The 19,438-nt window shown below is 43.3% G+C and overlaps 1 protein-coding gene across 2 annotated transcripts in view; it reads right to left on the bottom strand.

Moving 5' to 3' along the window:
• Positions 1 to 331: 331 nt before the first annotated feature.
• Positions 332 to 19,438, bottom strand: part of LOC106580092 (BDNF/NT-3 growth factors receptor) — an 85,308-nt gene continuing 66,201 nt past the window's right edge. For both annotated transcript variants that reach the window (XM_014160731.2, XM_014160732.2), the window contains exons 17-18: positions 3,847 to 4,005; positions 332 to 3,464 (exon numbers count right to left, since the gene is read on the bottom strand). In XM_014160731.2, the coding sequence (XP_014016206.2) occupies positions 3,279 to 3,464; positions 3,847 to 4,005 (345 nt within the window). In that variant the 3' untranslated portion in view covers positions 332 to 3,278. The remainder of the gene's footprint in view (positions 3,465 to 3,846; positions 4,006 to 19,438) is intronic.

Raw genomic sequence — 19,438 nt, 5'->3', positions numbered from 1 at the left:
CTGCGCTTGACTCTATTCCTCATCTCCACTATACTGACACTGACAATAGGTGCTGTACATACTTCTCAAATCATTTGTAAGCAAATGTCACAGTATAAAGGGTTGTATAAAGCTTATGCCACAGCTTATAAACTTATGCATATGCATCACGCTCTTGATGTCCTGTTATATCACATTTACTGTGACATTACAACTGATTTGTGAAGCATCTATGTAGGCCTTGTAGCTCTTTTAAAGTGTGATCTATAGGCTACTGTACGCAAACACTCCAACGCACATTCATCGCACTAACACTCCCTTATTCACATAGAGACACCAGATCTGCTCAGGATGACGTAAGACATAACACTTTTATTAATGACACCGTATCACAACAGACTGGTCCGTTCATCGAGAGAAGCTGATCACATTAGTATTACACATGTTGATGAGAAACTCCAGTCACAGCACTGAGACTAAAGCCATCAGAGCCACATGGGTTGTAAACACACTCCTCTCACTGACCCATCAGGGATGTCACAGTTGGACAGTGTAACAGCTGGGAGAGAACAAGAAAGAAAGAAAGTGAAGATACATTCGAGAGAGGAGAGGTTTGTAACTATACAGCAGGTCACTTGTTAAGGGTTGTGATTGTCAGTCCTATTTGAGGTGTCCATTTTTTAGCAAAGAGATCGGTAGCACTGCGATTGGTGCCACCCGTTGCCTAGAGCCTATCGGTAGGCGGAAATGTTGAACCTCCAACAGAAAGGATTCTGGGAAGGCTCCATAATTAGTCACAGTAACTTGACCAGGATGTAGAGTAAACTCAGACTGGGTCCATAGTGATGGAAGAGAGACACATAGAAATGTCTTCCAGTGCAGTCCAATTCACTTACTCGCCTCCACTGCCATGTCCCACTTTAGCCAATTCATGTAGGCTATAAGCGCTTTAAGAGTGGTTTCTTAGTTCGATGGACACATAGTGCTCTTTCTCACACTGGGCAGTTATTTCACGGCCAACTACTCTCACACTGAAGGTTGTTGCACACAATGTTGCTTTGTACTGCACAACATTATTGTGTAACCAATATTGAATACCTGTAAAGCATTTTCTACTTGCTCTCGCACAGAAAGACATCCATTCTCTTCGTGGAACGGATGGTACTTATTGGATTTAATGTATATTTCAAGAGGCAGGCAGGAAAATGCAACAAAGAGCATGTGCAAGGACCCAAACAGACACACACAGTCTGAAATGACACCCTATTCCCTGTATAGTGCACTACTTGGGCCCAAGTATTGCACTATTTCGGAGGCACACGCACATAACACTGTCAGCATAATCAATTAGATCACTTTAAATTTGAGTCAGGCCCCGATTCAGACAAAATAATTGACTTAAACCTCAGAAACTTTGTCTCATAAAAAATGTATAATTTTTTAATAAAATAATAAATAAGAAGAACACAAATATCAATACCATCAAGTACTGAGGATATGACCAAACCAGTCACATGTAATCAGTTACAGAAACATATGACAATATCATGATACTCAAACAGTCTTGTATGAAGTAAGTACATCTCAATAAGTCTGTTTATTGTGTGTCTATGATAATGTAGGCGTTTGATGTAGTCTGTAGGTAAGCCTACAGTTGAATGTGTAAGAGAAGGTTTTGTGGGTGGTGTGTCTGTGTGTCTGTGTGTGTGTGTGTGTGTGTGTGTGTGTGTGTGTGTGTGTGTGTGTGTGTGTGTGTGTGTGTGTGTGTGTGTGTGTGTGTGTGTGTGTGTGTGTGTGTGTGTGTGTGTGTGTGTGTGTGTGTGTGTGTGTGTGTGTGGTTGAGGAACCCACCATAGGAATGCGAGGTGTGTGAAGTAAACCGCTGTGGGTTCTAAAACCGACAAGACCGCACTATGATGGATGTTATCTCACTATTTCCCTGCAGACATTCAGGCCTCTTCCCTCCCTCTCTCTCTCTCCACTCCCCTCTATCTCGCCGTCTTTCTCTCCTCTCCTCCACTTTCTCATCTCCTTTCCCACTCTCCCATAAAAGAATACGTCTTAAATGTCTGAGGGGGAGACTGTGCTAATGGCCAACATTAGCTCCTTAATGAAATATACATTACACCATTACTGACGAGGGCTGGGGCTCCGTCGCTAAAGCACTGTGGGGCTAAAATAATAAAACATGCAGAATTCAATTTCCTGCAGAAGCCTTTTGAGTGTGTGTGTGCAGTAGGGGGTGGGGGATATGTGTGTGTGCCAGGATTCTACCACAGTTGACCCAACCACGCCTAAATGGAGATCCTCACCACTGACCATGAAAGGGCCATCTGACACAGATCCTGCTCATACTCTCTGTCTCAGGATTGTCAGAGAATGTTGGACACATACATCACTAAATTACATGACATCAGCACTTGACATGGGAATTAAAACATCTTCATCCCCCAAAATGTATCAAATACCCTCTTTCGTGTACATAGTCACAGACAACGACAACAGACAGACAGCTGAAGAGCACCCATTGGTGAACAGCCCCTAATCTCCCTTTGAAGTTTACTTTCATCATTGCTTCAGTTATACAATAGCATGTAATTTGTTGCTGCTCATCAGCATGAGGGGAAATACCATATCTTGTTATGTCTTGTTATGTCATGACTTGTTGACATGAGGGGAAAATAACAGTCTGGTTGCTTCCATGTCTCCTTCCATGGAGCAACGCATCTCAACTCTTTGCAGGACATTGCGGGGTCCGATGTCTGGTAGATGTATGTTTCTCTATGTACAGAGAAGAAACAGCCTATCTGCAGTGGAGGCACCTCTTCTCGACCTCATTGGTTTTATTTACAGAAGGATGGAGTTTGCAGAAACCAATTGGAAAAAAACGTCACTGCCTGCTCGTATAGAGCCCTCAGCCATTTACTGTAGACTACTTAGCCCCAGTTTAAAATCCTTTGTGCCGATGGGAGAAGCCTTCCCACTGCAAACCATTCTTAAAGTATCTTGAGCAGGAAGGTGGTAGGTAAAGAGATGCATGAAAGAGTAGAAGTAGGCAGAAAGTAAGAGAGAGAGAGAGAGAGAGAGAGAGAGTGGGGAGGGGAGGGCACAAGGGAACAGTTGGGGAATCTTCTGATTGCCTTAAAGAGTTTGATCGTAGCTTAAAACACACTCAAGGACAGGTGCATCAATAGACACACACGTACAGGCACACACTCATTCCCTCTTGTATTGTACAGCCACGTGCATGTACGCATACGTACACACGCACACACGCCATGACACACACGCACACCCGCTCAGCCCAGGATGTCCAGGTAGACAGGAGAGGCTTTGGCTAGGTTTAGCAGTAGGCTGTGGATCTCCTTGATGTGGTGTCTCATGTGGGGCTCTCTCTGCCAGCACCCCAGCATCAGGTCGTACACCTCTTTGGGACAGGTGCGAGGCCGCTGCAGGACACGCCCCTGTGTAATGCACTCAATTACCTGTGTGTGTGTGTGTGGGGGGGGGGGGGCAGATAAACAGGGTTAGTGTCAGAATGTCAGCTGATATGCCAGATTTAATTGTCTTTGCCTTTCTTACTCTCCAATCCTCTCAGACCTACACATGTGCCTTGGGGCTATAGGCTTAGGCTAAAGCTTTGGAAAGCTTTACCAAAGTAGAGGATGTAAGGGTTTAGAATAAGATTCCAGTTAGGGAGTTAGGTTGGAGCTAGCCTGGTAGTCTGTTCTGCTTTCTTGCCACCTCCTCATGGAATTGTTATAAGGAGGTGGCAAGAGAGCAGAATCAGACTGGCACCCAGGCTAGGATGGAGGTAGAGTATGGTCAAAGGGTTAGGGTTAATGTTAGGTGAGAGGTGAGACTGACCTCGTTGTTGGAGAGCTGGTACCAGGGCTGTTTGCCATAGGTGAAGATCTCCCAGAGGACCACGCCCAGACTCCACACATCACTCTCTGTGGTGAACTTCCTGTACATGATGCTCTCTGGAGGCATCCAGCGGATGGGCAGCATGGTATGACCGCCCACCTACACCAACACCAACACAAACAGTCAGCCTGGACACTGTTCTGCTGTAAAGACATTTTATTTGAATGGTACAGAAATGTGAAGTTATTTGCTGTGAAACTACTTAAATGGTCATTAAATAAATGGTAAAATGAAATGGTAAAATGGTCATTAAACATTAATGACCTGCAAATGACTTGTTTATTTCTTTCTAATTCATTAAATCAAGTGCAACGAGGCTTCATTTGGTACCAAGTCACCAGTTGTGTTGAATTCTTTAAAGTGCACTGAACAAAAATATAACCGCAACATGTAAAGTGTTGGTCCCAATATTCATGAGCTGAAATAAAAGCTCCCAGAAATGTTCCATATGCACAAAAAGCTTATTTCTCAAAATTTTGGCCACAAATATTTTACATCCCTGTTAGTGAGCATTTCTCTTTTGCCAAGATAATCCATCCACCTCACAGGTGTGGCACATCAACAAGCTGATTAAACAGCATGATCATTACACAGGTGCACCTTGTGCTGGGGACAATAAAAGGCCACTCTTATGATGTCAACATTGTGAACAGAGTGCACCATGGTGGCGGTAGGGTTATCGTATGGGCAGGCATAAGCTACGGACAACGAGCACAATTGCAATTTATCGATGGCAGTTTGAATGCACAGAGATACTGTGATGAGATCCTGAGTGTCACGCTCTGACCTAAGAGAGCTGTTTTTTCTCTGTTTAGTTAGGTCAGGGTGTGATAGGGGGTGGGCATTCAATGTTTCGTTTTCTATGTTTTGGCCGGGTATAGTTTCCAATCAAAGGCAGCTTGTCTATCGTTGTCTCTGATTGGAAGCCATACTTAGGCAGCCTTTTCCCCCTTGGTTTTCGTGGGTAGTTTTCTGTTTTGTTGTATTTACCTGACAGAACTGTTGGCTGTCATTTTGTTTATTTTGTCTAGTGTTCGTTTTCATTAAAATATAACGATGAGCACTCAACACGCTGCACCTTGGTCTCCTCTAATATGACGCCTGTTACACTGAGGCCCATTGTCATGCCATTCATCCACCGCCATCACCTCATGTTTCAGCATGATAATGCACGGCCCCATGTGGCAAGGATCTGTACACAATTCCTGGAAGCAAAAATTTGTCTGGCCTCCATACTCAACAAACATGTCACCCATTGAGCATGTTTGGGATGCTCTGGATTGATGTGTACGACAGTGTATTCCAGTTCCTGACAATTTCCAGCAACTTTACACAGCTATTGAAGAAGAGTGGAACAACATTCCACAGCCCACAATCAACAGCCTGATCAATTCTATGCGAAGGAGATGTGTCGCGCAGCATGAGGCATATGGTGGTCACACTGACTGGTTTAATAGCATTATCCGTAATCATGGTAGCAAGTCTACATGAAAATGGCTAAAAAGCAACAAATCTGAAGTTTTGAAATGGCCTAGTCAAAGTCCAGACCTAATCCCAATTGAGATGTTGTGGCAGGACTTGAAACGAGCAGTTCATGCTTGAAAACCCACAAATGTCGCTGAGTTAAAGCAGTTCTGCATGCAAGAGTGGGACAAAATCCCTCCCCAGCGACGTGAGAGACTGATCAACAACTACAGGAAGCGTTTGGTTGGAGTCATTGCAGCTGAAGGTGGCACAGCTAGTTTTTAAGTGTAAGGGGGCAATTACTTTTTCACACAGGAGCATTGGGTGTTGCATCACTTGGTTTATTAAATAAATGAAAGAAGTATGTCATTGTTGTGTTATTTGTTCACTCAGGTTCCATTTATCTAATATTAGGTTTTGGTTGAAGATCTGATAACATTCAGTATCAAAAATATGCAAAAGTAGAGAAAACTAGAAAGGGGGCAAATACTTTCTCACAGCACCGTATAAGTGAAGTTGTCCCAATACTTTTAAAATCAGGGGATGTTGTACAAAAAGTGGTTTAATTTCTAAACGGTTCATCTGATATGGATGAAAATACCCTGAAATTAAAGCTGACAGTCTGCACTTTAACCTCATAGTCATTGTCACTGCCCCAATACTTTTGGAGCTCACTATATATACTGTAGTTCTGAGCACTAAAAGGTTATGTCTAGTTCGTTTAATGCCTTGTTATAGCAAGGCACATGGTTAATGTGACAAACAGGTAATCATCTAACAATAACCCATGTAATAAAATACATTTCTGAAATGCAGTGCATTCGGAAAGTATTCAGACCCCTTCACTTACGTTACAGCCTTATTCTATAATAGATTAAATCATTTTTCCCCCTCATCAATCTACACACAATACCTAATTTACATAAGTATTCAGACCCTTTACTCAATACTTTGTTGAAGCATGTTTAGCAGCGATTACAGCCTCAAATCTTCTTAGGTATGACACTACAAATGTGGCACACCTGTATTTGGGCAGTTTCTCCCATTCTTCTCTGCAGATCCTCTCAAGCTCTGTCAGGATGGATTGGGAGTGTCGCCGAACAGCTATTTTCAGGTCTCTCCAGAGATGGACAATCGGGTTCAAGTCCGCGCTCTAGCTGAGCCACCCAAGGGCATTCAGAGAATTGTCCCGAAGACACTCCTGCGTTGTTTTGGCTGTGTGCTTAGCGTTGTTGTCCTGTTGGAAGGTTAACCCTCGCCCCAGTCTGAGGTCCTGAGCGCTCTGGAGCAGGTTTTCATCAAGGATCTCTCTGTACTTTGCCCTGTTCAACTTTACCCCCGATCCTGACTAGTCTCCCAGTCCCTGCCACTGAAAAACATCCCCACAGCATGATGCTGCCACCACCATGCTTCACCGTAGGGATGGTTATTGGTCAGGTGATGAGCAGTGCCTGGTTACTTCCAGACGTGATGCTTGCAATTCACGACAAAGAGTTCAATCTTGGTTTCATCAGACCAGAGAATCTTGTTTTTCATGGTCTGAGAGTCCTTTAGGTGGCTTTTCAGATCGCCATTAATGGCCAGGCAGTTGGGTTTCGTCGAAAGAGCGCACAAATGATTGACACGCTTAGCCGTAGTCAAAGCGAGCAACAGTGCCGTCTTCAGAGATAACATCTTGAGGGGGATTTGATTCAATGGTTTGAACAGCGTCTCGCAGAGCGCCTCGAGTACCAAAGCCAAATCCCACTGAGGAAGCATGGCTCTAGGCATTGGCCTAAGCCGCCGCATTCCCAAAAGGAAGGGTGGCTAATAACAGTGTCTCTGCCAAACCCCTCATGACAAGCTGAAATCGCCACCGCGAACACCTTAATGGTGGCGGGTGAGCGCTGCTTGTCAAACAGCACACAGGGTCCACATTTTCTGTCGCGCCGCATTGTGAAAACACGTTCCATCTGCTGGCATAAGTTCTGGATGTGGAACTAGCACATGAGCCCTGTATGGTTCTGATTACTGAATCAGATATCCCACGGCTCTCTAACCTGTCCCTCTCAGATGCCAGACCATCAGTGATTGGCCGATTATGGGCAATTTCCCAATCATGCCTCCCGCCTGAGACATCACGTCCCATCGATGTGGAATGGACCAAGGTGGCGAAACCAGCATCTGAGTCATCTCTGCGAACCAAGGAGCTCCTGGGCGATCGGGGGCTATCAATATGCTTGACAGCTTGCCTGTTCTCACACAGGCAAACAGTGGGAGAATGCAGGACAATGGTGGAAGTTCCCACTCGTCTGCCGTCCACTCTAGTAAATGGGATATAAGCCTGGACCGGCGATCGTGCCGTCAAAGGTGACTCCCATGAGCCCTCCACATACTTTCCGAGCGAGGGCATGGCAGGAGCCAGTGGCTAGGCCCGCCCTTCTTGGCCGAGAATAGGGGCCGCCCTCCATCATATCCACCTCCGGATAGGGGGGAATGGGGGGCAGCTGGATATCCAGCCGGCTCGCAGCCCTCTCAACGAGCCCTGGAAAGTCAAAGCGTAGAGAGGCTGTGACGTAGGAGGGGGCCGCTGAATAGTCAGAGCCCGTCTCGTCCTCGCCCAAGGTTGAGAAAAACCTGGCAGTCTCCCGAGGGAGGGGGGTTTTATCAGTTTCGGTCAGTGTAATGGAGTGTTCCGGAGAAATAGCCATGCACTTCCCAACATCCTCGTCATCTCGAATCCCCGAGCTGACAAGGTGAAAATCTGCCGTTCTGCCCCTGAACAAGGCAGTTAACCCAGTGTTCCTAGGCTGTCATTGAAAATAAGAATTTGTTCTTAACTGACTTGCCTAGTTAAATAAAGGTAAAATAAAAAATAAAAAATTCCAGAGGTGGCACCGTCATATAATGCCGCTGAGGCTAAGATTGACATTGTGTCCTCTAGAGGAAAATCCTCCCTAAAAAATGCCCACCACTGCTTCCTCTCCTTTAAAGGAAGGAGGGCGCAGCACAGGCATTGACGGGGATTGGTGAGGCCGCTCCTGGTGTGCTGTGACCCTAAGCACACGAAACATAAGTCGTGTGAGTCCACAGCTGCCATAGAGAAGCAGCGGCATTGAGCTTATAAAGAGCTTTTGGGTTGGGTGGAAACACCGGTGTGCTCATTGAGATGGACGACGTAGAGACTTGGAATTCGACGGCGGGTTCGTCCTGAGTCTTACTCTTCTCTTCTCTTCTCTTCTCTTCTCTTCTCTTCTCTTCTCTTCTCTTCTCTTCTCTTCTCTTCTCTTCTCTTCTCTTCTCTTCTCTTCTCTTCTCTTCTCTTCTCTTCTCTTCTCTTCTCTTCTCTTCTCTTCTCTTCTCGGCTTCTTCAGTCCAGTCCAAGTCACTGAAGATAATGGGAGGGTGATTGAGGGGAAGCATCCCCTTACATAGGGACACCTGTACTCCCATTGGCTGCAGGTGTGTGCATCATTTTCTCTCAGGCTATTCGCTGCCTAGGCAGAAGGGTAAACCACTAGGAGCAGAGCTCCCATATAGGGCGGAGCTCCGCGATATAGAACAGGACGCACCAGAGCTCAATTACGAGTCTCATAGCAAAGAGTTTGAATACCTATGTAAATAAGGTATTTCTGTTTTTTATACCTTAATAAAAATGTCTAAAAACCTGTTTTCGCATTGTCATTATGGGGTATTGTTTGTAGATTGATGAGGAAAACATTTAATTGAATCTATTTTAGAATAAGACTAAAGTAACAAAATGTGCAAAAAGTGAAGGGGTCTGAATACTTTCTGAATGGACTGTATGTCCCTGTCCCTCATGTGCAGTTACTCCCACTGTGCTTCAGTACAGGTGGACTTATTAATGCTTAGGACTGTAGCTACAGTACAGTCATATCGTCCCAGACACTGCACAATACAAGAAGCTGTTGTTGGCCACCGCTGTCTGCTGCCCACTCAGCCCTGCGTGGTCTCTTCTTCTCTCCTATCCGTCAGAGTAGCCTTTACTTTATCAATCCAGTAAAGCCAAGAGATAGTCATCACCGGTATGTGTGTTTGTTTGTGTAAACCAATCTGGCTCCATCTCTAGTCCGCCTTCTCAAAGGCTCCTTACGCCTCCTCACCACATAACTCACTGTAAGTGTTTTCACATAACTAAAACCCCACTTGAGTTTCCAAGTACAGTATGTATGTTGCGATGGATTCATGGTCAAGAACAGTGTGGGGTTGAGGGCAAAGCCAACATGCAGTGAGTGTATTTATTTATTGTTGTTTGTTTTATCACATTGTAAAACGTGGAGTGGTTTGAAATATTAATGCTGTGCTCCTGATCTTAGTGACTGCAACTTTTTTACAGTTTCCTAGCAGCACTGTGTGTTTGAGTGCGTTTGTGTGTGTTTGTGTGTGTTTCAGGGGTTGGAACAGGTTCGGGAAACAGAACCAAAAACTGGAAAATATTTTTACAAAAAATTGAGGAACAGAATCAGAACCGAGAACGAAAGTGATCTATAATGTTCTGGAACAGAACAGTTATTTTAAAAGCATGGGAAGCAGTTAATAATGTTATTTTACATTCCTGGACTTTTTTTTCCAGTCCCACAAAAAAAACCGTAACAAAGCACCTATGCAAAGCCCTCAGTCTGTCAGTCAGAAACTTAATCCAGTGTCTGCCTGCCAGCTGAAAATCGTGTGTAGACTACGTGCCCCTCCCCCTCTGAAGCAAAGCCTACTGACGTTACAAGTGTAATTCAGAAAATAGGGAGAGAGATTTTTAATTAGAGAACAATGGATTACCTTTTTCAATGCTAGTTAAGGATACTATAGTTATCACGTTTCACATCAAATTTATGAACTAAAAAAAGGTAAGACAGGTTTTGATTTAAATTCTGCTGCCGCTCTGCACACACAATCTTGTTAGCTAGCTAGCTCTGGTCCAATGTTGAGCCAACTGTCCGAAGTTCAAAGACATTCAAAGTTCCTTCATAGAAGCCGCTCCTCTGTAGGTATAATTCTGTGGGCCCAATTAAGATAATGCATGTCATAACAAAACAAGATGCCCAGTACTTCAAGCCAGGCCTCCTCCTACACGCTCTCACAACCTCTCCACACCTGCAACATTTTGGTCAGACCCTGCACCCTACACTTGTCTGTCCAATGTATGTAAATAGCTTGTTCGCTCCATAGCAAGCTGCTCTATCCTCACTGATTGGTGAATTAATTTCATGTCGAGCTAAATGTAAAATAATGTAGATTTATTTCAGAGGTTTAAAAAGGAACAGAAAGGAATGATATAAACCGTTTCTTTTTTGGAGTTCGAATCGGTTAAGAACTTTATTTTTCTACTCAGAACAGTGGAATGTAACGAAAAAATAATGGTTTGGTTCAGAACGAAATGCGTCCTCAGTATGTACATGAGTGTGTGCGTGTGCTTGTTTGTGTTTATGTCTGTGTGTGTGTTTAAGTGTTTCATTGTGAGGAAGCCCTTGATTAATTGTTCTTAACATCCTGGGTTCATCAAATATTAAGAGAAGCAGTTTTACTGGCATGTTCAGACAGAGGGCCCAATATTTTTACAAAAAATTGAGGAACAGAATCAGAACCGAGAACGAAAGTGATCTATAATGTTCTGGAACAGAACAGTTATTTTAAAAGCATGGGAAGCAGTTAATAATGTTATTTTACATTCCTGGACTTTTTTTTCCAGTCCCACAAAAAAAAACGTAACAAAGCACCTATGCAAAGCCCTCAGTCTGTCAGTCAGAAACTTAATCCAGTGTCTGCCTGCCAGCTGAAAATCGTGTGTAGACTACGTGCCCCTCCCCCTCTGAAGCAAAGCCTACTGACGTTACAAGTGTAATTCAGAAAATAGGGAGAGAGATTTTTAATTAGAGAACAATGGATTACCTCTTTCAATGCTAGTTAAGGATACTATAGTTATCACGTTTCACATCAAATTTATGAACTAAAAAAAGATAAGACAGGTTTTGATTTAAATTCTGCTGCCGCTCTGCACACACAATCTTGTTAGCTAGCTAGCTCTGGTCCAATGTTGAGCCAACTGTCCGAAGTTCAAAGACATTCAAAGTTCCTTCATAGAAGCCGCTCCTCTGTAGGTATAATTCTGTGGGCCCAATTAAGATAATGCATGTCATAACAAAACAAGATGCCCAGTACTTCAAGCCAGGCCTCCTCCTACACGCTCTCACAACCTCTCCACACCTGCAACATTTTGGTCAGACCCTGCACCCTACACTTGTCTGTCCAATGTATGTAAATAGCTTGTTCGCTCCATAGCAAGCTGCTCTATCCTCACTGATTGGTGAATTAATTTCATGTCGAGCTAAATGTAAAATAATGTAGATTTATTTCAGAGGTTTAAAAAGGAACAGAAAGGAATGATATAAACCGTTTCTTTTTTGGAGTTCGAATCGGTTAAGAACTTTATTTTTCTACTCAGAACAGTGGAATGTAACGAAAAAATAATGGTTTGGTTCAGAACGAAATGCGTCCTCAGTATGTACATGAGTGTGTGCGTGTGCTTGTTTGTGTTTATGTCTGTGTGTGTGTTTAAGTGTTTCATTGTGAGGAAGCCCTTGATTAATTGTTCTTAACATCCTGGGTTCATCAAATATTAAGAGAAGCAGTTTTACTGGCATGTTCAGACAGAGGGCCCAATGGTTTTTATAGCTCAATATTCTGAGTTGAGAAAATACTTTCTTTCACCCTCTCTCTCTCACTCTCTCTCTCTCTCTCATAAATATTCATGCATAACTAACCCACTGCTCGTCTGGGCAAGAAGACCTCAAAGAAGAAGAAAAAATTACGAATTGTGAGTTTAGTGTAGTGACCTCAGAGGCCGCGGTATCCATGGCAACGAGGTGGGTTTGAAAGAGCGCTTATGGTAGGCTGGCTGTGTGGGAGGGGCTTCACTATGAGACTCCTTGAGGTCGGTTGATTGTGGAGGCTAGGTCATCTGATGCAGCACTCCATCACTCTACTTCTTCGTCAAATAGCCCTTACACAGCCTGTAGGTGTGTTGGGTCATTGTCCTGCTGAAAAACAAATGATAGTCCCACTAAGCGCAAACCAAATGGGATGGCGTATTGCTGCAGAATGCCGTGGTAGCCATGCTGGTTAAGTGGGCCTTGAAATCTAAATGAATCACTGACAGTGTCACCAGCAAAGCACCCTCACACCATCACACCACCGCCATGCTTCGCGGTGGGAACCACAAATGGAGAGATCATCCGTTCACCTACTCTGCGTCTCATAAAGACACGGCGGTTGGAACCAAAAATCTCAAATTTGGACTCATCAGACCAAATGGTATGATTTAAAAACTTCTTAAGGCTAGGGGGCAGTATTCGGAAGTTTGGATAACTGTCATGCCCAAAGTAAACTTCCTGTTACTCAGGCCCAGAAGCTAGGATATGCATGTAATTGGTAGCATTGGATAGAAAACACTCTGAAGTTTCTAAAACTGTTACGATAATGTCTTTGAGTATAACAGAACTGATATGGCAGGCAAAAACCCGAGGAGAATCCATCCAGATATTTATTTATTTGAGGTCACAGTCCATTCAAATGCTTGTCTATGGGATATTCAATGGAATTCCTGGCAGATTACAGTTCCTATGGCTTCCAATAGATGTCAACAGTCTTTAGAAAGGGTTTCAGGCTTGTTTTTTTTTTAAATGAGTTAGAAGTTGTAGTTTTTCAAGGTGGCTCTCATTTTGACTGTAGTCTTGTGGCCCACGTGGATGAGGGCGCACACTTCGTTATTTATCTCCGGTATTGAACATACTACATTCTGTCTTAAATTTGAGAATTTATTTACATATTAGGGTTGTTTGACTTGTTTGGACAAAGTTTATTGGTAACTTTTGGGATTCCTTTGTCTGCATGTTGAACGGGTGGATTACTGAATGAAATGCGCCAACTAAACAGACTTTTTTGGGATATAAAGAAGGACTTTATTGAACAAAATGACCATTTGTTGTGTAGCTGGGACCCTTGCGATTGCAAACAGAGGAAGATCTTCAAAGGTAAGTGATTTATCTTATAGCTATTTCTGGTTTTTGTGACGCCTCGGCTGGTTTGGAAAATGTTTTTCATGCTGATGTGTGCGGGGCGCTGTCCTCAGATAATCGCAGGGTATGCTTTCGCCGTAAAGATTTTTTGAAATCTGACAAAGCGGTTGGATTAACAAGAAATTAAGCTTTTAAACTATGTAAGACACTTGTATTTTCATGAATGTTTAATGTTACGATTTTTGTATTTTGAATTTCGCTCTCTGCAATTTCACCGGATGTTGTCGAGGTGGGTCGCTAGCGGCACGCCTAGCCCAAAGAGATTTAGATTGCTGTACAAAAGCTAATTTTTCAACCACTCCACAAATATCTTGTTGACAAACTACAGTTTTGGCAAGTCGGTTAGGACAGCTACTTTGTGCACGACACAAGTCATTTTTCCAACAATTGTTTACAGACAGATTATTTCACTTATAATTCACTGTATCACAATTCCAGAGGGTCAGAAGTTTACGTACACTAAGTTAACTGTGCCTTTAAACAGCTTGGAAAATGTCAGAAAATGATGTCATGGCTTTAGAAGCTTCTGAAAGGCTAATTGACATCATTTGAGTCAACTGGAGGTGTACCTGTGGATGTATTTCAAGACCTACCTTCAAACTCAGTGCCTCTTTGCTTGACATCAAGGGAAAATCAAAAGAAATCAGCCAAGACCTCAGAAAAAAATGGTAGACCTCCACAAGTCTGGTTCATCAAGCAATTTCCAAATGCCTGAAGGTACCACGTTCATCTGTACAAACAATAGTACGCAAGTATAAACACCATGGGACCACGCAGCTGTCATACCGATCAGGAAGGAGACGCGTTTTGTCTCCTAGAGATGAACGTACTTTGGTGCGAAAAGTGCAAATCAATCCCAGAACAACAGCAAAGGACCTTGTGAAGATGCTGGAGGAAACAGGTACTAAAGTATCTATATCCACAGTAAAACAAGTCCTATATCGACATAACCTGAAAGGCCGCTCAGCAAGGAAGAAGCCACTGCTCCAAAACCGCCATAAAAAGCCAGACTACGGTTTGCAACTGCACATGGGGACAAAGATCGTATTTTTTGGAGAAATGTCCTCTGGTCTGATGAAACAAAAATAGAACTGTTTGGCCATAATGACCATCGTCACGTTTGGAGGAAAAAGGGGGACGCTTGCAAGCCGAAGAACACCATCCCAACCGTGAAGCACGTGGGTGGCAGCATCGTGTTGTGGGGGTGCTTTGCTGCAGGAGGGACTGGTGCACTTCACAAAATAGATGTCATCATGAGGAAGAACAATTATGTGGATATATTGAAGCAACATCTCAAGACATCAGTCAGAAAGTTAATAAAGCTTGGTCGCAAATGGGTCTTCCAAATGGACAATGACCCAAAGCATACTTCCAAAGTTGTGGCAAAATGGCTTAAGGACAACAAAGTCAAGGTATTGGAGTGGCAATCACAAAGCCCCGACCTCAACCCTGTAGAAAAGTTGTGGGCAGAACTGAAAAAGCATGTGCAAGCAAGGAGGCCTACAAACCTGACTCAGTTACACCAGCTCTGTCAGGAGGAATGGGCCGAAATTCACCCAACTTATTGTGGGGAGCTTGTGGAAGGCGAACCAAAACTTTTGACCCAAGTTAAACAATTTAAAGGCAATGCTACCAAATACTAATTGAGTGTATGTAAACTTCTATCATTCCACTGGGAATGTGATGAAAGAAATAAAAGCTGAATGAAATAATTCTCTCTACTATTATTCTGACATTTCACATTCTTAAAATAAAGTGGTGATCCTAACTGACCTAAGACAGGGGATTTTTACTAGGATTAAACGTCAGGAATTGTGAAAAACTGAGTTTAAATGTATTTGGCTAAGGTGTATTTAAACTTCCGACTTCAACTCTATATATACATACATAAACATACATACACACAAAAATACATACATACATACATACATACATACATACATACATACTTATGGTGGAAAATTGCAAGATTATGTTATAATACTTTTATTGCATCAAATGGTTGTTTTATGCAACAGAATAGAGTATTCTTAACTATTGCATGTGTGTTCTACTGAGGATGGGCCTCTGGGAGATAACACTGACAGGAGAATTACGATATCTTTTGGGTGATAAATTCTAAACAGCATTCCAGAGCATGAGTTAGTGTTTACTGTAATATCCTATGTTTCACGGAATTGTGGCTGAATGATGACATGGATATTCAGCTAGCAGGATATACGCTGCACCGGCAAGATAGAACAGCACACTCCAGTAAGACGGGGGGGGGCTGTGCATATTTGTAAACAACAGCTGGTGCACGAAATCTAAGGAAGTCTCTATATTTTGCTCGCCTGTAGTAGAGTATATTGTGATAAATTGCAGGCCACACAACTTGCCTAGAGAGTTTTCAGCTATACTTTTCGTGGCTGTTTATTTACTACCACAGACAGATGCTGGCACTAAGACCACACTCAGTCAGCTGTATAAGGAAATAAGCAAACAGGAAACCACTCACCCAGAGGCGGCGCTCCAAGGGGCCGGATACTTTAATGCAGGGAAACTGAAATCAGTTCTATCAAATTTCTATCAACATGTTAAATGTGCAACCAGAGGGAAAGAAATTCTAGATCACCTGTAAACCACACACAGAGATGCGTACAAAGCTCTCCGTTGCCCTCCATTTGGTAAATCCGACCACAACTCTATCCTCCTGATTCCTGCTTACAAGCAAAAATTAAAGCAGGAAGCACCAGTGACTCGGTCTATAAAAAAGTGGTCAGATGAAGCAGATGCTAAACTACAGGACTGTTTTGCTATCACAGACTGGAACATGTTCCGGGATTCTTCCGATGGCATTGAGGAGTACACCACATCAGTCACTGGCTTTATCAATAAGTGCATCGAGGACGTCGTCCCCACAGTGACTGTACATACATACCCCAACCAGAAGCCAAGGATTACAGGCAACATCTGCACTGAGCTAAAGGGTAGAGCTGCCGCTTTCAAGGTGCGGGACTCTAACCCGGAAGTTTACAGGAAATCCTGCTATTGTCACAATTCCCACCGACGGTGGCGCCCCCTCCTGCTCGGGTGGCGCTCGGCGGTCGTCGTCACCGGCCTATTAGCTGCCACCGATTCCCTTTTTCTTTTCCCTTTTTTTTATTTTAGACACCTGTGGTCAATTAGCCATTAGAGGGGTATTTAGTTTAGCTGGCCCGCTCCTTGTCGTGCGGGATTAATTGTTGTATTCGACTGTCTAGTTCGTGTCGGCTTGGCATTGTCGTACCTTATATTTATTCCCCTGTGTTTGGGAACTTTGTTTTCTTCTCTCAAAGTGTTATTAAAAAACAACACTCCCTGTGCTCGTTGCTTCCTGCGCCTCATTCCTAACAACACAACTACCAATGCCGTTACAGCTATGCCCTGTGACGAACCATCAAACAGGCAAAGCGTCAATACAGGGCTAAGATTGAATCATACTACACCGGCTCTGATGCTCGTCTTATGTGGCAGGGCTTGCAAACTATTACAGACTACAAAGGGAAGCACAGCCACGAGCTGCCCAGTGACACGAGCCTACCAGACGAGCTAAATCACTTCTATGCTCGCTTCGAGGCAAGCAACACTGAGGCATGCATGAGAACATCAGCTGTTCCAGACTACTATGTGATCACGCTCTCCGTAGCCGACGTGAGTAAGACCTTTAAACAGGTCAACATACACAAGGCTGCAGGGCCAGACGGATTACCAGGACGTGTGCTCCGGGCATGTGCTGATCAACTGGCAGGTGTCTTCACTTACATTTTCAACATGTTCCTGATTGAGTCTGTAATACCAACATGTTTCAAGCAGACCACTATAGTCTCTGTGCCCAAGAACACAAAGACAACCTGCCTAAATGACTACAGACCCGTAGCACTCACGTCCGTAGCCATGAAGTGCTTTGAAAGGTTGGTAATGGCTCACATCGACACCATTATCCCAGAAACCCTAGACCCACTCCAATTTGCATACCGCCCAAACAGATCCACAGATGATGCAATCTCTATTGCACTCCACAATGCACTTTCCCTCCTGGACAAAAGGAACACTTATGTGAGAATGCTATTCATTGACTACAGCTCAGCGTTCAAGACCATAGTGCCCTCAAAGCTCATCACTAAGCTAAGGATCCTGGGACTAAACACCTTCCTCTGCAACTGGATCCTGGACTTCCTGACGGGCCACCCCCAGGTGGTGAGGGTAGGTAGCAACACATCTGCCACGCTGATCCTCAACACTGGAGCTCCCCAGGGGTGCGTGCTCAGTCCCCTCCTGTACTCCCTGTTCACCCACAACTGCATGGCAAGGCACAACTCCAACACCATCATTAAGTTTGCAGACGACACAACAGTGGTAGGCCTGATCAACGACGAGACAGCCTATGGGGAGGAGGTCAGAGACCTGGCCGGGTTGTGCCAGAATAACAACCTATCCCTCAACGTAACCAAGACCAAGGAGATGATTGTGGACTACAGGAAAAGGAGGACCGAGCACGCCCCCATTCTCATCGACTGGGCTGTAGTGGATCAGGTTGAGAGCTTCAAGTTCCTTGGTGTCCACATCAACAACAAACTAGAATGGTCCAAACACACCAAGACAGTCGTGAAGATGGCACGACAAAGCCTATTCCGCCTTTGGAAACTAAAAAGACTTGGCATGGGTCATGAGATTCTCAAAATGTTCTACAGCTGCAACATCGTGTGTCAAAATGGGGGAGGTAACTGTCCTCCGAGGTTTTGGATTAAAGTTTACATATCTTGAGTGATGTGTATGGAGTGATATGTGAAGGAGTGTATTGTTGTGTTGTTTGTCCTGTTCTATTCCCGATGGGTCATAGGTTTAACTTCCTGATTCTGTGGCTCTGCGATAGAGTTAATGGTGTGATGGGTCAACTGTGCCCAAAATTGTTTTAGACTTTGGGGTATCAGGTTGATTGTAGAGGTTTACACACAATTCATAAAATTATAGTAATTAGATTAATATTGAGATACTGATCTGTATTATAATCGTGATAAATAAGTTAATAGTAGAATTATAGGATAATTATACTGGACGTTAATATAAATGTACATTCTGCCAATGTTGATATGTGTTAAATTGAGGGTTTTTGACTTTGAGTGATAGGAACAATTTGAATCACTGAGCAATGGCATTCTAAATTTGGGTTGGATAATTAATTGGGTTTTTAATTATGATTTGGAAACGGAATGATTTTTAAAACTGAAGGATTTATTTGAGTTTACTATGTTAATAACTATATGAGTGAAGCAATTAATGTATTAGGGATTGATTGTTTTGATTGTTGTTATGAACTAAAGATGTTGACACTATTCTCAGTATGCCATGGTGAATGGAGAGGGTGAACTATGATCTGGAGAGTGAAACTGATCCTACTCTATTTGATCTATAGGTATTGCCTTATAAATAGTGGAATCATGATGTTTGTCTTGGGATGTTCATTAGGCACCAAGGGGATACATTTTACTTTAACTAGGTGTCACTACCTGGATTTGTCCAACAAGATATGCTAATTTTAGTTTCTGGGATGGAAATAGTTATTTCCACCATTCTGATCCATTGGAGTATGATAGATAACTAAAGCTTATTTTATTAAACTCCGTTGCTGCATGCACTGCATTATGCATTAAATATGTGTTTTTCACTGTCTATGAAAATATAGCTTTGAATCTCATAAACCATATGAATCTTTTGTTTTTCTTCATGGGTTCGTGCAGGTGACTGTGTATCATAACCCCCCCCCCCCAGACAAATTGCTAGAGTGCTTAGAAAATGTGTTTGACGTTGAAATGGGAGACAGTGCTAAGTTTCTTGGGAGGAGGCTGAGCCAGTGCTATGGCAGCCGGTCACGTGCAGGAACCCATGCAATGAGTTATTGCTTTTATGCTAATTGGTTTATGTAGAATGTATGCATTTTCTACATGTGAATGAATGTTCTTAAATCTTGTAATTTTCTT

This window comes from Salmo salar, chromosome ssa20, assembly GCF_905237065.1.
Source record: "Salmo salar chromosome ssa20, Ssal_v3.1, whole genome shotgun sequence".
Lineage (NCBI taxonomy): Eukaryota > Metazoa > Chordata > Actinopteri > Salmoniformes > Salmonidae > Salmo > Salmo salar.
This window is presented reverse-complemented; position numbering and strand designations above follow the sequence as displayed.